The sequence below is a fragment of the Pseudorca crassidens genome, chromosome 5, assembly GCF_039906515.1.
Source record: "Pseudorca crassidens isolate mPseCra1 chromosome 5, mPseCra1.hap1, whole genome shotgun sequence".
Lineage (NCBI taxonomy): Eukaryota > Metazoa > Chordata > Mammalia > Artiodactyla > Delphinidae > Pseudorca > Pseudorca crassidens.
In genome coordinates, this window is record NC_090300.1 from 21,244,305 (window position 1) to 21,264,310 (window position 20,006).

A 20,006-nucleotide genomic window follows, 5' to 3' on the forward strand; every position below is an offset into this window, starting at 1 on the left:
TGTCCTAGAGCGTTCAAAGCAACGTCACGTGCACATATGGTCTCAGGTAATCCTGATAAAAAGGTTGTGAGGAATCTGAAGCTCAGAAAAGTTAGGGTACTTAGCCCAAAATCACACACCAGTCACTCAAAGCTAATTTAATGATTCACTCCTAGCCAAACTCTGAGGTTGGATGGAATCCAGTTAGCACAGAGAAATACAGGGACTTACGAGACAAACGTTCAAAGGGTAATAAATTCTTAATGGGAACCTATCTTTGAGGAAAACGTAGAAGCCCACATAAATCTGGGTCCTGATAGGGATTTTTTTTAGGGCCTTCAGTCCGAAATTCCAAAAAGGTCGGGTGACGATGAAGGTCACACAGCTGGTTAGTGTAAAGCCCAAACTAGAACCCTAGAGATTACAGGAATGATTGGATGCTGAATATATCTGAGCTTATAAACCACTCTTTACATATACCAGCGCTAGATCTCTTAATTTACATACAATTGGAGATTGTTAAAACGTCTCATCATACATGTATGTAAGAACATGTGCTGAGGTTAGGGGCTGGGGCGTGTAGAGTGAGGCAGAAGCAGGATGGCAAGGCATAGGCTAATATGTCCTGAGCACATTCTTTGACCTAGGTTCTGACAGGTGCCTTATGGACTATGTCACATAATCCTTATCACAATCCTGTTGTATGGTTGCTATTATTCTCATTTCAGAGATGAGGACACTCAGTCACAGAGACGTTAAGTAACTTTCCCAGGGCCACACAGTGGCATTCAGATGGAGAGAGCGTACACAGAAACGGTCCATGCTTCCTGGCACACTGAAAGAGCACAGAAAAACAGACAATTCTTATGTGGCACAGTCGTTCCTATCCAAAGAATAAGCCTTTTCTGAATCGTGGGGATATCTTTTTTTTCTTCTTTTTTTAAAAGTAAAGATCGAAATACTGTGTGTTCAAATTCCTGCCTAACTGTTTCTCTCCCCCCCCACCCCGGCCCCCAGAAATCAAACCAGGAATAACCTATGCTGAGCCCTTGCGTCAATCGTCCCCGAGTGTTTCCTGACACGTATTTTTGCTTACAGTCCCTCAGAACTAAAGAATGGGACTCAACGTGACATTTGCAAAATTACCAGGTAAGCGGTAGGGAAAAATGCAAAGAAAATCTTACTTGATCAATAACTGTTATTTACACTATGTGGCCATTTAGGGGTTTTAGCGGTCACCAACCAAGTAACAAAATAAACCAGCATTTATCCTTGCCTTTCATTAAATGTAAAACAGCAAACATGCAGGGTGGCATCACTGAGAGAAATTTAACTTGCCGTCACTTTGTTTTTAAGCTTTGTTTCATCTAGAGACCATCTCTAAAAGAACAAGAAAGATTAAACTAATAATTGGGGAAGTTTTTCATACCCAAACTAAAGTACATATTACTTTTCAGGTGTGACAGTCTAGATCAAGGTTCACTGAGATTCCCCAAGAGGTCAAGACAACATCTACCTACACTACTGGGTAGCTAGAAAATGGTCATGCAAGGGCAGCTGTGCCAGGGGAGTGACACTCTGCAATTTGCGTGACTTTGGTATTTCATTCCCACCTGGCAGGTAGAGCAGTGATATATCGTTGATACTTTCACACTTTGTGCCTAAGTGTGACATGCCCCAACGAGCAACAATGCAGCTTCACCAAAAGCAAAAGGACCAAGATTCTTCAACACATATCGTTCAGAATGTGACTGCTATTAATGACACAAAAGTCAGAGAGTGAACATCTACTGAGTACTAGACACTGTGCTTGAAACGTATGCAGAGCATTTAACTCTCAGAAGATCCAGCAAAGTGGCCGCTATTTATTCCATCTCACAAAGTCATGAAGTGACTGAACCAGCATTGTCAAAGAGGACTGCCTGCAATGCCCTCTATCTGCCCTGTCCAATACAGGAGCCACATGTGGCTAAAGCAGTATCTGGCTACAAAGCCCACGCGTTTCTCCAGCACACACAGGTGAACACACGATCCCCCTTACACACAAACACAGGCAGCCACAGCCGCAACACACACATCCCACAAAACCACTCTCACAAACCCACTGGCACAAAATGATGATTTACTGTGGAACCAGTGTTCGTATGTCATTGCCTCTGCTAATTCAGTTTAAAAGGAGTTGGAAGAGGGGGAGCAGAGGGGAGAATAAGAAAGGGATTTTTACCCTCAATTATCACCCTGTAATCAAGCTCTGCACTAAACAAACAGGGAATAACATCTTGGGAGATAAGGAGTGTGTGAGCTGTGAGAAAACAGCCTTTACACTGTCAAAACAGCTTCTAGTTTTTCTTAATTGAATCACCAAACTACTTGTCATTAAAAATGTTCCCTAACCTGGCCAAGCTCTTTACTGACAGCAAAGAACAACATGATAAAACCTCCTGGGGAAAGAAAGCCACTCACTTTTAACGGTCTTTGTTCCTGAGTGGGAACATTGCAGAGAAACGCTTCTGGGCATAGCCACAGGCTTTGGAAAAACTGGGGCAATGATACAGAAGAGAAGAAAGGCTGGCAGGAAAGAATATACCACAGACTTAATTCTAAAAAAAAAAAAAAAAAAAAACTATGTCACACAGAACTCTCTATATTAAGTTCTGAACCTTCCAGAGCAACCCACAGATGGTTATTCCTGCTTCGCAGGAACCATTTTTCTCTCCACTACCATATTTATTGCATAGGATAACCCGTAACAGGCTTTAACCACTAATTTGTTTCAGCTGCCTCATAAATGTAGAATTTGTAAATGAAGTAATAAACAAGCCCAAGCCTATTCCACTGAATTAAGAAATCCTATATTCTAGAGCGTTAATCCCGTACATAAACTAAAGAAGCAAAACTGTGAGGTGACATGCTCAGCAGACTGTCTCAAAGCCACGGAACGGTTCAATAATCACTGTGGAACAAGGTTACTCATACCTGATGTTATTTATCACTCAGAATATCTTTAAGGACTATTTCTGACATGCTGATTTAAGACTGTGTTTGATGATAAATATAACTGATCAGTAAATCGTCATTTAGTAAGAGTGCTTGTTCATACAATTAAAACTTTAAAGTATATAATAAACAGATACAAAATCCCTACCCAACCCTGAGAAGTATGGGTCCTTCCATTCCACAACGGAAAAGCACAGCAGATCCAGGGAGCCGACACTAAGGGTGGAAATACTCCATGCCTATTACGCTATGGTTCGCGAACCATTCTACTTGCATTTACAATGGTTTTGAAAATCATTCGTTAGGAATTGTTACAAGGTACAACCAGTGTTTCAGGAGATGATGTAGCTGCCCCTTTTCAGGCTGGGTCCCTCAGCTAGACCACTTATCCTGTTTAAAAGTTACTTGTCCTCTCTCTACTTCCCTTAGGGTTCTGTTCTGGGTTAGATGAAAGTAACTGTTAATAGTTTCATTGGGGAAATTAAGTCAAGCAGGTATCTTAACCCAGGTAAAGCTGCACATCTTAAGAAGCTTCTCAGGGCATGGATGCTGATGTAGATCTGATGGAGCAGAAGCGGCCAAGACTGAGACACTAATGAAGTTAAAGACAGGCTTGAACGATCCTGTTCCAACACAACATTTGAAACTGGCAACAGGAGTACAGCTGGCAGCTGAATCAGGCATTTTAAACTTGTAACGCTTAATAATACTGTGGGTCTCATCGTAACAGGCTAGTCCAGGTATAAATTACCAGCCTGTGTAAGGACGTTTAAGCCAGGAATACCAGTTTTTAAAAACACTTGTAGCAGAGAATAAAAGGGAAAGAATCAGCAAGGGGACAAGGTTACTCGGGAAGAGCCTACACTTAAATTTCAGGCAGCAATTTAAGAACCTGTTTTTGGATGATAATCATCAAAACTATCTTCCTGGGTTCGCTTCTTCAAAGAAGGGAAACAAAATATATACTTCGCCGCCTGTCATGTAGGGAAATGAGGGCTAAATTCATGCTGTTAGCTCTAAAACAAAATCATTCCAAAACATAATTGTAACTATAGTAAACATTATTAGTGAGACGTGAAAATTCAGAAATGACCTTCCTTGTCAACTTACATCCACACAGTTCATTTGTGAATTGCTAGCTCCAGTTTAAAAAAAAAAAAAAGACAAAATGTAACTGGATGGTCAAGAGATTTATGGGGGTGATTGCCCAGAGGGACTGCTGACAGCTGTGCAGGTCTGACCTCTGTGGAAGAGAGAGGGGAGCAAGGAGGCAGAGGAGGAAGATTCAGACTTCAGTGTAGTTTGAAGAAAGTTTTTTTTTTTTTTTTTTTTTGCGGTACGCGGGCCTCTCACTGTTGCGGCCTCTCCCGTGGCGGAGCACAGGCTCCGGACGCGCAGGCTCAGCGGCCCTGGCTCACAGGCCCAGCCGCTCCGCGGCATGTGGGATCTTCCCGGACAGGGACATGAACCCGTGTCCCCTGCACTGGCAGGCGGACTCTCAACCACTGCGCCACCAGGGAAGCCCTGAAGAAAGTTTTGACCAGACTGATGAGAAGTTCTCCAGCCAAAGTCACTCGTCAGAGAAACCCCTACTGTCCCAGGAACAGGCTTGTCTTAGTATCATGTGCTCAGTTACTGGCTGGGAGCAGTCCATGCGAAGCATGGCATCAGCAAGAAAACAGTGCTGGGTTCAGAACACTGAGCTGGAGTTGCCCATCAATTACACTCCCTGCAGTAGGAGATCTGAGAGGCCCGTCCTCATGGCTGTCAGGCAAATCCAATGTTCATAAACCATTTCATTGATTATAAGATACAGTGGTATGGTGCAGGTCTTCAACAACACGAACTCAAAATTCCAAAATAGCAAGAGGTTTAAAATTTTCATATTCTCAGCACAATACATATAATCTAGACTTGTAAATTGAAATAGGTACCAGACTGCAATTATTTTTAATAACTGTCCTCCTTGAGAATGAATTTAAATATTAATGACAATTGTTCCTTTTTATTTCTCTTCCTAACGATGGCCCCTAAAGTTTCTTAAGTATTATAAAAAAAAAAAAAGTCACGGACAAAAAATTCAAAATGACCTGCTAGTTTTACTCTTTCCCAATTCTTGATGATTAAATAGCTTAAAACTAAGAGAGAGAAAAAGATATTTCAAAGAGCGCCTGCCAAAGACTGCACTAAAAGAATAACCACATGCTACCATTCTGTTATATAAAATTCTAATTTTCTGCTCCCAAATTTTGTTGATTCTATTTGTAAGGATATCAAACACTGAATTAAAAATCTAATCAAGGTAATTTTCACTGGTATATTTACTTTCATTTTCAAACAGTTAGCACAGAGAGCCAGAAATTCACATTTTACTCATGGGACTTGGGGGTGGGGGATTTAGGGGTGAGGTCACCAGTTCTTTTTTCTTTTAATGTTTTTTCATCTGTTTATTAAAGTATAGTTGATTTACAATGTTGTGTTAGTTTCTGGTGTATAGCAAAGTGATTCAGTTCTATATATACATACACACACACACACACACACATTCTTTTTCATGTTCCTTTCAATTATGGTTTATTACAGGAAATTGAGTACAGTTCCCTGCACCATACAGTAGGACCTCGTTGTGTGAGGCCACCAATTCTTTAGGCACTCAAAGTATTCACAGTGCAATAAACTGAGTCTTTAAATTACTAAAGACATCTTTTAACTAGCCCGAAACGGCAATAGTTCAGCCTGTGAGGAAGCCCAGCACTCTGTAGGGCATGCATCAAAGCACTGAAGTGACATCTCCCCGCTTCTCCTACAGATAATGAGCTGCACGGTCCAGGGAATCACACCCCAAGTAACACAAGCGATGGACCCGGAAAGAACACCACCATTAACAACGAATTTGACACTGTCGTCTTGCCTGGGCTTTACCTCGTCATCTTTGTGGCAAGCATCTTGCTGAATGGTCTAGCTGTGTGGATCTTCTTCCACATTAGGAATAAAACCAGCTTCATATTTTATCTCAAGAACATAGTGGTTGCTGACCTCATAATGACGCTGACGTTTCCATTTCGAATAGTCCACGATGCAGGATTTGGACCTTGGGACTTCAAGTTTATCCTCTGCCGATACACTTCGGTTTTATTTTACGCCAACATGTATACTTCCATCGTGTTTCTCGGGCTGATAAGCATTGATCGCTACCTGAAGGTGGTAAAGCCGTTTGGCGACTCTCGCATGTACAGCATAACCTTTACAAAGATTTTGTCTATTGGTGTCTGGGTGCTCATGGCTATCCTGTCCTTGCCAAACATCATTCTAACAAACGGTCAACCAACTAGGGAAAATATTCATGAGTGCATGAAACTTAAGAGTCCCTTGGGAGTGAAATGGCATAAGGCCATCATTTATGTCAACAGCTGCTTGTTTGTGGTTGTGCTGGCGATGCTGATAGGATGTTACATAGCCATATCCAGGTACATCCACAAATCCAGCAGGCAGTTCGTGAGCCAGTCCAGCCGAAAGCGAAGACATAACCAGAGCATTAGGGTGGTCGTGGCCGTGTTTTTCACCTGTTTCCTACCCTATCACTTGTGCAGGATTCCTTTCACTTTTAGCCACCTGGACAGACTCTTAGATGAATCGGCACACGAAATCCTATATTACTGCAAAGAAATGACGCTTTTCTTGTCTGCGTGCAACGTGTGCCTGGATCCGATAATTTACTTTTTTATGTGTCGCTCATTCTCAAGAAGGCTGTTCAAGAAATCAAATATCAGAACGAGGAGTGAGAGCATCCGATCACTGCAAAGTGTCAGAAGATCAGAGGTCCGCATATACTATGATTATACTGATGTGTAGGAGTTAAAGGCCACCAGGCCTTCTCTTGCTTGTCGAAGTCAATGTGTACAAAGTGTAAATAAATTTGCCTTTTGATTACCCTCGCTTGAGCCCATCGAAATATGGATGAAAAGAGAACTGAGATGATATGAAGTTGGGGTATAATTTGGAACTGAGAAAAACATTAAGGCATACCCAAAAAGTGAAATTAACAAGAGGCGGTGTGTCGCTGAGTGGCAGGGATCATGGCTCAAGGTTGAAGGAGCAGGTTACAGGTGCAGAAAAGGCCACAGCAATGCCAGCACACTGCAGGAAATGCTTCCAGGAAATGCTGGTGCTCTGAAGCCACTTCTGAAAGAAGAGGAAGTGGAGGGAACTCTATCTAACCTGGATCCCTAAGATTTGGGAAAGAAAATGCTGTTTTCAACACAGCTCATACACTGCAGATGTAACTGAGTAAATATGGATTGCTAGGTCTTTCTGTCATTGTATCTGTGGCCCATACACAACCTTTAGCCATTATCCCCTGTCTGTGTTTATTTATGTCTTATGCATATGAGAAAAACTTGCACAGTGCGGGGTGGGGGGTAGGCAAGAAAGTCCACCTGTGTTTTTTTAAGCAACGCATTTGAAAGACTTAAGTCAATTAACTGATTTTAAACTTAGATCATTTCAGAGAAAAAAAAAAAGTGTGACCAAAAAAAAAAAAAAAGTATTAAGACAAGTAGATTTTGGATAAAACACTCTGAACTTATGTTTGACATTCTTATACCCTATGCTGCATTTGAATCCTCCTGTACTAAGGGTAGAGAAGAGAATGTGAAGGCTTGGTTAATAATCAAGTATATGTAGTTTATTCAAAAGCCACTTAATAGTCCTTATTTTAGAAAAACTAGAGTTTTAAAATAGTCTTCCTTTTGAGCTGTATCCCATCATTAACAGGGATATCATTAGTTTAAAAGTAACACCTTCAGGTGAAGAACAGAGCTCAATAAATCAAGTCAAAAAAGAACTATCTTAGAATAGTTTCTGCTTCGATATAAACCTTTGAGCCTTCATTCTTTTTCAAAGCCTTCAGCTGCTTGACCACTGACTAGATGCCCGATTTGTTCCTAACACTCAACAAGAAACCAGGGGAGCATTAAAAGAACAGGAGTGAAGGCATGTTTGCTGAGGAAAAGGGAACATTACCGGTTAACGGAGACAAAGCAGACATACACATGCAAAACAGTGCGATATTTTATTTAGACTCTTGTAAACGATCTGCCTGCGAAATTCTAAAAAGCTAAAGTGAGCAAAAAAGAAGTCAAATATCCCACTCATAAGTGATACTACCCACTTCCCTCTGTGTGTGTGTGTGTGTGTGTGTATTCTGTTAAAGGCATGTTCACCTCAGAACCTAAAAACTAAGAACCTACCATCTTTAATAGCATCAATGGCTCCATTTGGTGCTCTGAAATTCACCAAACCCCAGACTTCATTTAATCCTCTAAAATTCAGGCCTCAGTCTAAGAGGTCCTTAAAATATTTCAATCCCACTTGCATGTTTCTAAAATTGGATTGCTGTAGAGTTAGTGGGTACATTTTATGTAAGGGTGGATTTATTCTCTGAAATGACATGATTAAATCAATGGGACATCTTAAAACACTGACTTAGGAAAAAAATAGAAAGGATTATCCCTATTTTTTAAAGCTGTATTACCAAAACATCAGAATCATCCTGCTTGTTTTTTATACCAACGCTCACATTGTGGTCACAAAAATTACTTATCCAGGCCAACCAAGAATGAATCATTTATATAACTAACATAATATCAACAGGAATAGCATAAAATATTGTGCTGGTGTCATAAGTTAATACAAACTACTGCATTAATGCTGAAGAAAATAAGCATTCTATTTGACTGGTTTTTAATTAATTGATAATTGGGAAACAATCTTAAACTTGAAATCTAAAATCTCTTACATGGAGCCTTTGGATTATAGTCAATGTTTCAGGACCCTCTTAAGGCAGCAATAAATAACAAAGTTATTCTTTATTTTATGCAAATGAGAAACATATTCAGATACTTTCAAAAAGAAATTTTTCTATTACTTATAAAACTTACATGCAGAGAAACTGACTAATAGAAAATCTTCAGTGGATTACTAACTCTGTTATATTCATTATACCGTTCATACCATTTTCTTCTCATTTCCAAACAGTATAGCATAATTTTTTCTCAACTAAAGCTTCAAGGGAATGGTAACAAGGAAAATTCATAAATTTAGGTAAACAGCTAAGCCAAAATTGTGCATAGACAGTACAACCTAAACCACACATTTTATGATCATTTTGGAGAAATGTGATATATACGAGAAAAATAAACAAAAAAACAACAAGGGCAAAATAAAGCTTGGGGGTCACTTAAATCTCATAAATAGAGAGTTTTCTCCCAGACAGAACACCGCAAGAAGACAGCTATCAAATCAATAAATACTTACTAGGCACATACCATGTAAAAAAAAAAATGTCTAACATTATATTTACAATAATCTTTGGCTATATCTAAGTAAATTATAAAAGTAAATATTTCTTAAGCTCAAACATTTTCAAATTTCAACATAAACATCTGGTAGATGCTGACTTAGCTCCCGTCCCCAGCCCTGTATCACCATCTAGTGGTAAAATTCATGAAACACCTGAAGAAAACGACTCCTGTCCTATTTACTGCTTGCGACTGACTACACAATAACATGGCCTAACCCTTCCCTCCTCCCCCGAGTATTCCTTCAGTCATCTCTAATGCTAATGTACACCAAAAACAGTCCTGGAGCTGCCCAGACAAATGTATGCTGGAAATGTTTAAAAAAATAATTGATACCTATAAGAAATTATCTTACAGATGTTAAAAAAACTAAAAAGGCTGCAACATACATGGATTTCACAGGGAAAATGGAACAAATACTGGCTGCTCTTCCTTGAAATACAAAAAAATTTTAATTAAATATAAAATGATTTATTAGAGTTTATTTATTAGAGTTGAAGAAGGAGGAATAAGATTGTCAGTGTTAAAATTTTTAATGTATCAAGAAATGCATGGGATTCAAATGGCAACTTTTATTTTGAATATTCTAAAGTTTTTCTTATAAGCTACAATAACAAGAAATCATCTAAAATGATTTTTATAATGGTGTAATGTGGCTATCAGACCACCTATCTTTTCTTCTCCTCATTTGAAAACGCAAGATATGGAACTAAACTGGAAATTCCTTTCTTTCAAACAGCTTCATTGGCAAGCGTTCTTGATAAAGTGGCCAATTTCTCTTTGAATAATGCCAGAGAATATCCACTGGTTGCAGCAGTTCTCAGAAATGAGCCACACATCTGATTAAATCAGCCTAGCTTATGAACAAGAAGCTAGAATTAGTCACCAGACCGCCCAAAGCTTCCAAGTCTAAGTTTAGGTTTAAATGTTATAAACAAGACTTTCCAACAACACTCTAGACATGTTTCTCTGGACACACATATAAACACACAGCATGTATAACGAGGGCTAATAGATTTAGTATAACAAACATGACTCAGCTCCTTAACCTATGGTAGTTTTCAAATAGCCCTTAGAAACAGACCTTAAACATCCCATCCCATGCTTGTTACTACTAGCCCAAACCAAAATACTTTCAGTAACAGTGAAGCCATCTGTCAAGTATCAAAAATAAATATCTCTATGTTTCCTCAAAAAGCCTGAACCATATCACCAGTGTCTTTAGATTTTTATGTGCTGTTTTATGCAGCTAGAGAAATGCCACCATTAAACACAATAGAAAAATGAATAAGTATATAAGGATGTGAATACTGGGCAGAACACTTACATGATATAAATTTGGAATCATCTAGATCAGGGCTTCTCAACCCCATCAAACCCAATGCACTCTTTCTGTGGGATATATTTCAACCTATTTTTAGTACAGTGATATGAAAGCCAGACATAATATAACCTATCTGCACACACAGACCTCACTTTGCCTGGTATTGTGGGACCATAACAATATGGACTGCATCGCTTTCTCCACCTCATCCAAGGGGGCTCCTTAACCCTTGAACTTGATTAACAGCATCACCATCCACCCAGGCACCTGAACTGGAAATTCTGAGTCATCCTATGACCCCTCTTGCCCTCACCCCTATTAGCAGCCCTGCACCAAATCTTGCAGATTTGCCCTCAGATACAGTGGGCAAGCTAGGCCTCCACCCGGCCTGGCCCTGCATCGGGCTTGCCTCGGGCCGGGGGAGGCTGTGTCGTCTCATGGACCAGCAAGGACCTGGGAGCACAGCAAACCTGGCTCCCACCTCCCACCGTACACCCAGCTGAGAGGAGAAAACGAACCAACTGCACCGCGATTCTAAACTGCCGGCACTGCTGCTAGAGGCCTCAGGTTCTCCCTTCCGTCCCAGGCCCTCACATACTCTTCTCGCCTAGTACTTTTAACACTCAATGGTTATTTTCTAATGAAATAAAAATAGCTAACTTTTATTGGGCACTCCCTACACAGCAGGCATCGTTCTCAGCACCTGACCTGCATCAACTACCTTCATGCCCTTGATAAACCCCTGAGGAAGCACCAGCATTACCCTAACGTTCTCAAGGTCACGCAGGTCAGAAAAGCCGTTGCTGGGATCCAGACTCAAGCCACCTGGCTCCAGAAGTTCTGGCTTTAACCACGGCTCAATACTGAAATGAAACGCACGCCTCAAGGTACTAATGACATGACCAAAAGCCTTGCCAATTATTTATGTTACCGAATGCTAGGAGCACAAACTATTTCACCACTGCAGATAAAGCTGGGGTTGAAGTTGAGAAGCACCCTTAAGCAAAGCCTCAATAATTTCTTTACTAAATATGAAAGATTATACTCACTATTAAGAGAACGTTAAGCCTACCAATCACACATATTTGATCATTTTATTCCCTTATAATTCAGATGAGCATATAGTTCAGGATCAAAACCTAGATAACTCTTGAAAGTGTCACGTACTGAGCTGGCACGGGTGTAAGCTGAGACAGTGCGGGCAAACCCGTGGGCAGAGCGCATCTGAAGATTCGCGTCTACGTTAGGATTGCGTTACCCAGTTAAACAAGCAGCTTAGGACAAGGAAAGAGGGCTCAGGGAATCCAGCCATTTCATTAGCGAGAGGCCCCACAGGGAAGCTTCTTCCATCCAGTTTACTAACACAAACTGGGAAGCCCTGGATGCTGGATGAGCAGGTATTCAACAAAAGTCTCTAACGGAGGTTTCCTGGGTGGGTGGATAACGGTTTCTAGGTTAGTGGTCGCTGCTAGCGGCTCTGTTCAACGCCACAGGAAAGAACCCAGCTCACCCAAGTTGAGTATTTTTATTTGCCTTGGCTTCCTGAAGGAACACATAAGCTAAATTCTAGTTTAAATTCTCCCTCTCCTCTACAGCAAAACCATCACAAATCTTTTGTCCCACTATTAACAACTAAGTACGAAATTTATGATTGGTGTGACTTCAACAGGATTTTAGAGAGGGAGGCTGCATTTGTCCTTCCAACACACAGGCCTCTGTGGAGACAACTAAACAAACAGGCTGGTCAGGAGGCTGGGCCACTGAGGGCACTGATGTCACCAACGAACTACAACTCGGGTTAGATAAACACCCCCTACAGGAAGCCTGCCAGGCTCCCGAAGGAGGAGTAGAACATGGGATCCGAACGAGCCTTCCGGTCATGATGGAGTCACACAAGTGGAACCACACGTCCTCATTCAACCCACCCCGTGATCCCTGGGAATAAGACAAGGGCAACACGCACCGCTGCTCCCTGAACAGCTCACTTGAGGACTAAACACAGAAACTTGGCCTCACTGATTCTACATTCTGATGACGCCAACTGGTCCATGCAGAACAGCCTAAGAATCACTGCTGTGCTCCAAATAGGAACTAGACAGGTACGTAGCTCTCTACAGCATTAATGGCCTAAAACCACAGAAAAATGTCTCGGTCACACTGCCAAGGAAACTAAATTGCCAAAGAGGACCACACAACACTCGCACAAAGCAGAAGCACACACAAGTGTGCTTTAGCTAGCAGCAGTTTGCTGGACAGAGGAGAAGACTGAGTCTACAAATTTCAGGGGTGCTTAGTCTTGGGGGGGTGGTGACAACAACGACAGAAACCTGCATGAGCTCACCCACAGCATTCAGTTAACCTCAGGCAAGTTCGCTGAAGTCTCCCCACCACAAAACCTTCCCCTCAACATGCTAGCGCCTGCTCTTCGCACATCACGCAGCCCGAACAGGCGACATCTATTTGTCGGAACAACTCCGGGAAAGTGTATCTAACTGATAAAAGGTTTATCTAACTGATATCGAGGCACGGGGAAGTCATTCCGCCCTATACGTGAGTTGACTTGAATTTCGTGCTAACAGAACAGCCTGTTTGTGGCCTATCGAACATACACTGTACATCTGCTTTAATTATTAAAGAAAAGGGTGCACAGACCAGAAGTAAAGGCCCTTGTTAAAAATAGGGATTAAATTCTTCCCTTCCTGGGGTGCCAGTGTTGGTCCTCCTCCCATGACAAGACAGACGCCCATCCCAGGGGCCAAGGCCACACTGACTCACTGTGTACGTGCCAATCTTTTTTTGGAAACCATGAAGGAATGTATCCCTGACTTGTTTTATGTGCTCTGTTTTGAGAAGACATAAAACTGTGCTGAAAACCATGTTTCTCCAGAGCAGTTCCTCAAGTATCTGAGAGGCTGTCTCCCGGGCTTTAGTCCTCAGTTTGGCTCAAATCAAACATTTTTCTATTCCTATTACAGATTGTTTATTATTTTCATCGACATAATAAAAATGAAGTATTCATTCTCTATGAGTCTCCTTCCGGCCGAAGCTTCTCTCAGTGACTTCTGAGGCTCATTTTCCTAACTTGTTCTAACGATTCACTAAAAAAGCTGAGCCGTCAGAGTGCCAAGTAAATAAACCGTCTTATAAAGCAGCGCGCAATCCTCTAAGGGACCCATCCTAGGATGAATCATTATGCAGGTCGGGGGTCCAGAAACCTACGGAAGGAACTCAAAAGTGGGCAGATACAAATGAGTAGATGATTTGATGCCACTGGGTTAACAGTATTTAAAAATATCCGCAGTCCTTGTTTTCAGATGAATTCCATCGTCTCTCTTATCTTTACCTACAGGACCAGAGCATACAGTTGCGGGATATTCCCTGTCTCTCCCCGGTGTGTTTTGGTAACACACATTCACTCAACAAACATTTCTGAGAGCCTGCTATAGGAGCGGGCACTGGTGAGACCAAAACAAGCCAACCAAGGCAGCCACTGCCCACTCCAGCTGAGATTGATATAAAAACATAGGCCATGTGGGAAGTATATGAACAATGCCAAGATGTCAGGGACACGCCCAGGGATAGTGACAGGTGAACTGAGCCTTTTTTTTTTTTTTTTTAATTTTTTTAACATCTTTATTGGGGTATAATTACTTTACAATGGTGTGTTAGTTTCTGCTTTATAACAAAGTGAATCAGTTATACATATACATATGTTCCCATATCTCTTCCCTCTTGCGTCTCCCTCCCTCCCACCCTCCCTATCCCACCCCTCCAGGCTGTCACAAAGCACCGAGCCAATATCCCTGTGCCATGCGGCTGCTTCCCACTAGCTATCTACCTTACTACGTTTGTTAGTGTGTATATGTCCATGACTCTCTCTCGCCCCGTCACAGCTCACCCTTCCCCCTCCCCATAACCTCAAGTCCGTTCTCTAGGAGGTCTGCGTCTTTATTCCTGCCTTACCCCTAGGTTCTTCATGACATTTTTTTTTCTTAAATTCCATATATATGTGTTAGCATACTGTATTTGTCTTTTTCTTTCTGACTTACTTCACTCTGTATGACAGACTCTAGGTCTATCCACCTCATTACAAATAGCTCAATTTCGTTTCTTTTTATGGCTGAGTAATATTCCATTGTATATATGTGCCACATCTTCTTTATCCATTCATCCGATGATGGGCACTTAGGTTGTTTCCATCTCCGGGCTATTGTAAATAGAGCTGCGATGAACATTTTGGTACATGACTCTTTTTGAATTTCGGTTTTCTCAGGGTATATGCCCAGTAGTGGGATTGCTGGGTCATATGGTAGTTCTATTTGTAGTTTTTTAAGGAACCTCCATACTGTTCTCCATAGTGGCTGAACCAATTCACATTCCCACCAGCAGTGCAAGAGGGTTCCCTTTTCTCCACACCCTCTCCAGCATTTATTGTTTGTAGATTTTTTGATGATGGCCATTCTGACTGGTGTGAGATGATATCTCATTGTAGTTTTGATTTGCATTTCTCTAATGATTAGTGATGTTGAGCATTCTTTCATGTGTTTGTTGGCAGTCTGTATATCTTCTTTGGAGAAATGTCTATTTAGGTCTTCTGCCCATTTTTGGATTGGGTTGTTTGTTTTTTTGTTGTTGAGCTGCATGAGCTGCTTGTAAATTTTGGAGATTAATCCTTTGTCGGTTGCTTCATTTGCAAATATTTTCTCCCATTCTGAGGGTTGCCTTTTGGTCTTGTTTATGGTTTCCTTTGCTGTGCAAAAGCTTTGAAGTTTCATTAGGTCCCATTTGTTTATTTTTGTTTTTATTTGCTGAACTGAGTCTTAAGAGCAGTATGGAAATAATGAGAAAGGATACATTTTGGAGACTCCGAGGGATAAAAGAAAATGCCCTCTGGCTTTATGAGCACTTTTCCAAAAATCCATACACAGAAGAGGAAATACATGCACTGAGATTTTGTTTTTGTGACTACGAGTTCTCAATTTTGACTCTTTGTGAATATCATCAACTGAAATTCATTCTTTCTGATTCTTAAGGTTAAACCCAATCTAATATTAGCAACACAGAAAACCTGTTTGAGCAATTCAACTAATTGAGACTAGGTATTCAACTCATGACTCAACGTCAGTGCCTATGTCAAAGTGAGGTTTTTGTTAGCTGTCCACAAAATATGTAAATATTGCACATATCAGTTCTTTTTATGAACTGTTACTGGTGCCAACCTTCCAGAAGGTGGCGCTATCGTACCAGACATTTGTTTCTCCAATAACTCTCAGATAAAGGTAAGCACACAACTGCCAACGAATTTCCATGCCTGTCGCTCATTTCAAGAGGTTAAAACAAACCAAAAAGCACTGTTTTCCAGTATAGTGACTAATTATGTTCTAAAGACATACTTTCTGCCACGCCCTTCCACTACCCTAAGTCAACGCACTGACTTTGGCAGGATTTGATGCCTCACATAGAGAAACACACAAAGGCACGTCTGCATTCCATGTTTTTCTACCAGATCACACTTTCTAAAAGCACGTCTTCAATTACTGTATCACAAAGCTCGAAAGCGTCACGGTACAGTGAATTATGAACGCCTCACCATGACGATCAAGATATCCTCACATTATGCCCCACCCGCCTCGGCTGACTTTCCTTCCCTGATGCCTTAGCTTACACCGTTCTTTTCCTCCCAGATTGACTTTCACCCTATTCTAGGCATAAAAGAGCCATCATTTCAGACACCAGCTCCTTCACAGATCCTTTTCGAGGGCAACTTCCAAACTCACTTCTTCAGTGGAAGCGTCGAGTCCTAACCACTGGACTTCCCTAAATTCATTTCCTTTAAATTTCTCTGCACTTTCCTATAATGTTTCTATTGAGCCTTGTACTAAAATCCTCTGTATCCTTAACCCAGTATATCTCTCAATGTCCAGTGGAGTCCTGTCTGCAAACATAACCCCCTCTCCACACACACACACACACACACACACACACACACACACACACACCCCACTCTAAATCACTTGTCAGCAAAGCTTTAACTTTTTAAAAACAATGTAACCCAGTAAAGAGCTCCTGCAGTTAAAATAGATTCATTGAAAATGTCCATATCTATCTAAATGTCCATCAATAGGGACTGACTAAATAAATTATGGGATACTACAAAGCTATGCAGAAAAAATGGCATAATTATATAGGGCTAACATGAGTAAGTCCCCAAGACAGCAAGTGGGAAAAAGCAAATTGCTCTAGTGTGGCTAACCGTCCAGTGAAGCAAGTGGGAAAAATTGGGGATAAGGCAGTAACAATAAAGTTGTTTTTGTACCTAAAGAAAAGATTTTGGAGTAAGGAACAAAATAAGACATTTATAGAAGTAAGTAAACCAGCTTTTAAGGCAGCTGTTGCCAGGCTGGATGGAAACTGACTGGAAACGATAACAGACCTTGGAGGATTCCCCGTATTAGACTCACTCTATTTGTACACAAATACACAAGAGATGTTTATATATAACCAGTCTCGTAACTGACAAGGCAGAGTCCCGCCTGGAAGCAATGCTGGGGAAAGGAAATGTGTGCGTGTGTGAGCATATGGGATGGGCTGGGGGTGGCGGTCATACCCGGTTATGTGGAGGGTTCTGAGATCAATCAGGATGAAGCCCCGTGGTATTTTAATCCTAGGGTTCCACAAAGGGAAATGGAAATAAATTGAGGGAACACAGAACTATTCGGCATAAATCAAAGCATCAGAGACAAAAGGAAAACAAAACATCGATTATGTTGTCTTTTTTCCTTTTTGGAATCCTGGAAGCAGGAAATATGCCCTCTACATGTTATTATTACTACTACTACTATTATTATTACCATCATCGTTATTATTTTATTTATTTTGTATTGAAACTGGTGTCTAGTGTTGAATAAAGCCACGTTATTTGCGTCGTTAATCATCAGAACAAAATACCTATTTTTTAAAATACACAAAATAGGATCAATAGTTTGTCAAGATAAAATATTTTTGCAAACATTAATAAGATACTTATTTCCATTTCTAATAGAGAAAAAATGTATACAAGCTAATCTTTACATTTAGGCATATGCACAAAATGCCCAGCATAAATCTCAAGGAAATACAAAAAATTTTACATCCTGCATTGAAATATGTCCAAGTCTTTCACAAATATGCCCAGGTTTCCACAAGCTCCACACTCTGGGACACCTGAGGCCAGTTTTCAAAATCTGGGTGACAGGGTGAGTGAGGTGCATAAAGAAAGGAAGACTTCACTCCTAAAACCTCCCGGCTAAAAAGAAGGAGTAACAACAGACAGCGTAAGGACAGATTTGTATCATTCACTGACATCCAATAGGGAAAAAAAAAATGATCAGAGAAGACAGGCTGAAATATAAAACTCAAGGCCCCAGGAGAAGTCAGACATTCTTGTTTTTGCTACATAAGTCCCTGATGATATTCTTACTTCCTCCTTGGGTTTCACCTAATCTGTGGATGTTCTAGCCCTAGTCTCTGTCTCAAGGTCTCCCTATGAATCTCTCCTCTCACTAATACCACCCAACTAGTCCTCTGATCATCACAATTTCTGCTCTCAGGGCACAGGGTCTGCACGGGCGTCCAAAGCTATGGCGGTAACTGATGAGGGCCAGGCAGCTGGAGGGAGCTAGACAAAACAGGAGGCAGGACATCTGCCCGGAGGATGAAAGTTCCTCCAAGGGCTGTAAGATCAGAGGCTCCGAAACAGCAAGGCAGGGAGGCTCACACGTGGCCACATTTCTGACTTACCCAGACACTTTTGGAAATATAGAATTCTGAGCCAGAAACAAGGGTTCTGACTGGTTCATTTGAAGTAGGGTCTTGGAATCTGCATCATTACAGCTCCCCGGCTGGTGTCAATGACCAGTCAAGTATATAAACAACGACCTTAAAAGAGTCAGAACTGCTTCAGAGTCCCCAGGTGAGCAGAGAGCAAGGAGGACCGCCCAGGGGCCCAGGGGTGAAGAGGTGGTAGCCCCAGGCTTTTCTTAAAAGCCTCCCAAACATGTGAAGAGAAACGACAGGACGTGCCCTTGCGCTGCTGGCAGTAAGCTCCTATAGCCAAAAACTCTCCTAAGGCAGACACTCTGTCTTGAAACATGCAATCCTGAGAAGACAAGATGAACAGACAACTCACCAAGTTCCTCCTGGACCCTTATGTTTTCATCTTCCCCAGTTCCAAGGCAAGCACAGCCTTAACCACTAACTCTACCACTCGCCTTGGTATCCATCATCATGATTACCCTCACCACTTATCTGCTGCCATCACTCTCTTTACCTCAGATTAAAAAATGTCACACCTGCGTACAACCAGCATTTCCTGATGAGAAAATACACTTTTTCTGTGCTCCCAACAAGGCCTGTCCTGCCTAGAGGAGCCGGCTCTCAGATGCTTGATGAATTAACGAACCAGCGTTCACTGTTCACGTGGCTGTGGAAAAGAGCCGCTGAACTGGGGAAGGAATCCTGAACTCTGAATCTGAACTCTGGCTGCAAAGTCCAGCCCAGCTACCTCCCCGCCTGAGCAACTTCGTTACACTCTCCCAAGTTCTACTCTCTCATCTGTAAAAATATAAGCAGCTGTCCCTCACATGGTTCCTGTGTAAACCGGCTGTGACAGGATCTAATACAAAGAAAGCGCCCCTCAGTCAAGTGTGGGAAAGGATGTGTATCTGTGCTTCGATCCAGTCCTCGCAGACAAGTGTTCATCTGAGTCCCCCGGCGACCTGCCGATACGACTGCTATAAAGCAAAGGCCACGAACCGGCTTCCCACGAGCCAGTCAGTCAGTCAGGTTCCGTTTCGCCCCACAAGACATCAGGCCTACACGATTTGAAAAGTGTCTGACTTAGACGGCACGTGAAACCAGAAGAGACATAAAAGTGCAGTTGAGAGCACGAGCTCCAGGAGCGGCTCTGCCAGGGTCCAAATCCCAACTCTAGGGGCTGTGGGACATCTCTGTGCCTCAGTTTCCTCATCTATTAAGAAAGAGGTGGAACCCACCCAGCTCATGGAGCTGTTGTGAGAACCCAACGAGTTAAAACACAGAAACACAAAAAAGTGTTTAAAACAGGGCAATCACCACTTGAGGTTCTGACAACACTGGCCCATCCACAGAGGAGGCAACATTGGACCCTGACAAGGTCTAGCTGAGCAGCTGCCCCACCCCCACCCCTGGGTGGGCCATGAGCTCTCCACTTCTCCACCATTCCTCAGTCCCCAAGGGTCTTACACCTGGTCTGCTTCACTTATCTGGACTACCTGTCATCAGGTGACCACCTGTAGGGCGCTCCCTTTGGCCTTGGACTTTGCAACTCC

General features: G+C 41.9%; 3 protein-coding genes across 7 annotated transcripts in view; 2 read left to right on the forward strand and 1 right to left on the reverse strand.

Annotated features, from left to right (window-relative positions):
- The window catches only part of MED12L (mediator complex subunit 12L), a 329,485-nt gene that overhangs the window by 128,643 nt on the left and 180,836 nt on the right, over positions 1-20,006 (reverse strand). The window lies entirely within an intron of this gene.
- GPR87 (G protein-coupled receptor 87) lies at positions 997-7,300 on the forward strand. Its single transcript, XM_067737495.1, has 2 exons — positions 997-1,128; positions 5,786-7,300. The coding sequence occupies exons 1-2, from the start codon at positions 1,095-1,097 to the stop codon at positions 6,826-6,828; spliced, it is 1,077 nt and encodes a 358-aa protein (XP_067593596.1). The 5' UTR covers positions 997-1,094; the 3' UTR covers positions 6,829-7,300.
- Positions 1,046-20,006, forward strand: part of P2RY14 (purinergic receptor P2Y14) — an 80,504-nt gene continuing 61,543 nt past the window's right edge. The window contains exon 1 of the mRNA XM_067737499.1: positions 1,046-1,128. The gene's annotated coding sequence lies outside the window, so the exon portion shown is untranslated. The remainder of the gene's footprint in view (positions 1,129-20,006) is intronic.

Bases quoted from the DNA above. Each gene is read 5' to 3' on its own strand.
- GPR87 (XM_067737495.1), top strand. From the start codon at position 1,095: ATGGGACTCAACGTGACATTTGCAAAATTACCAG. The intron at 1,129-5,785 runs GTAAGCGGTAGG...CTTCTCCTACAG, and splicing joins GACATTTGCAAAATTACCAG to ATAATGAGCTGCACGGTCCA.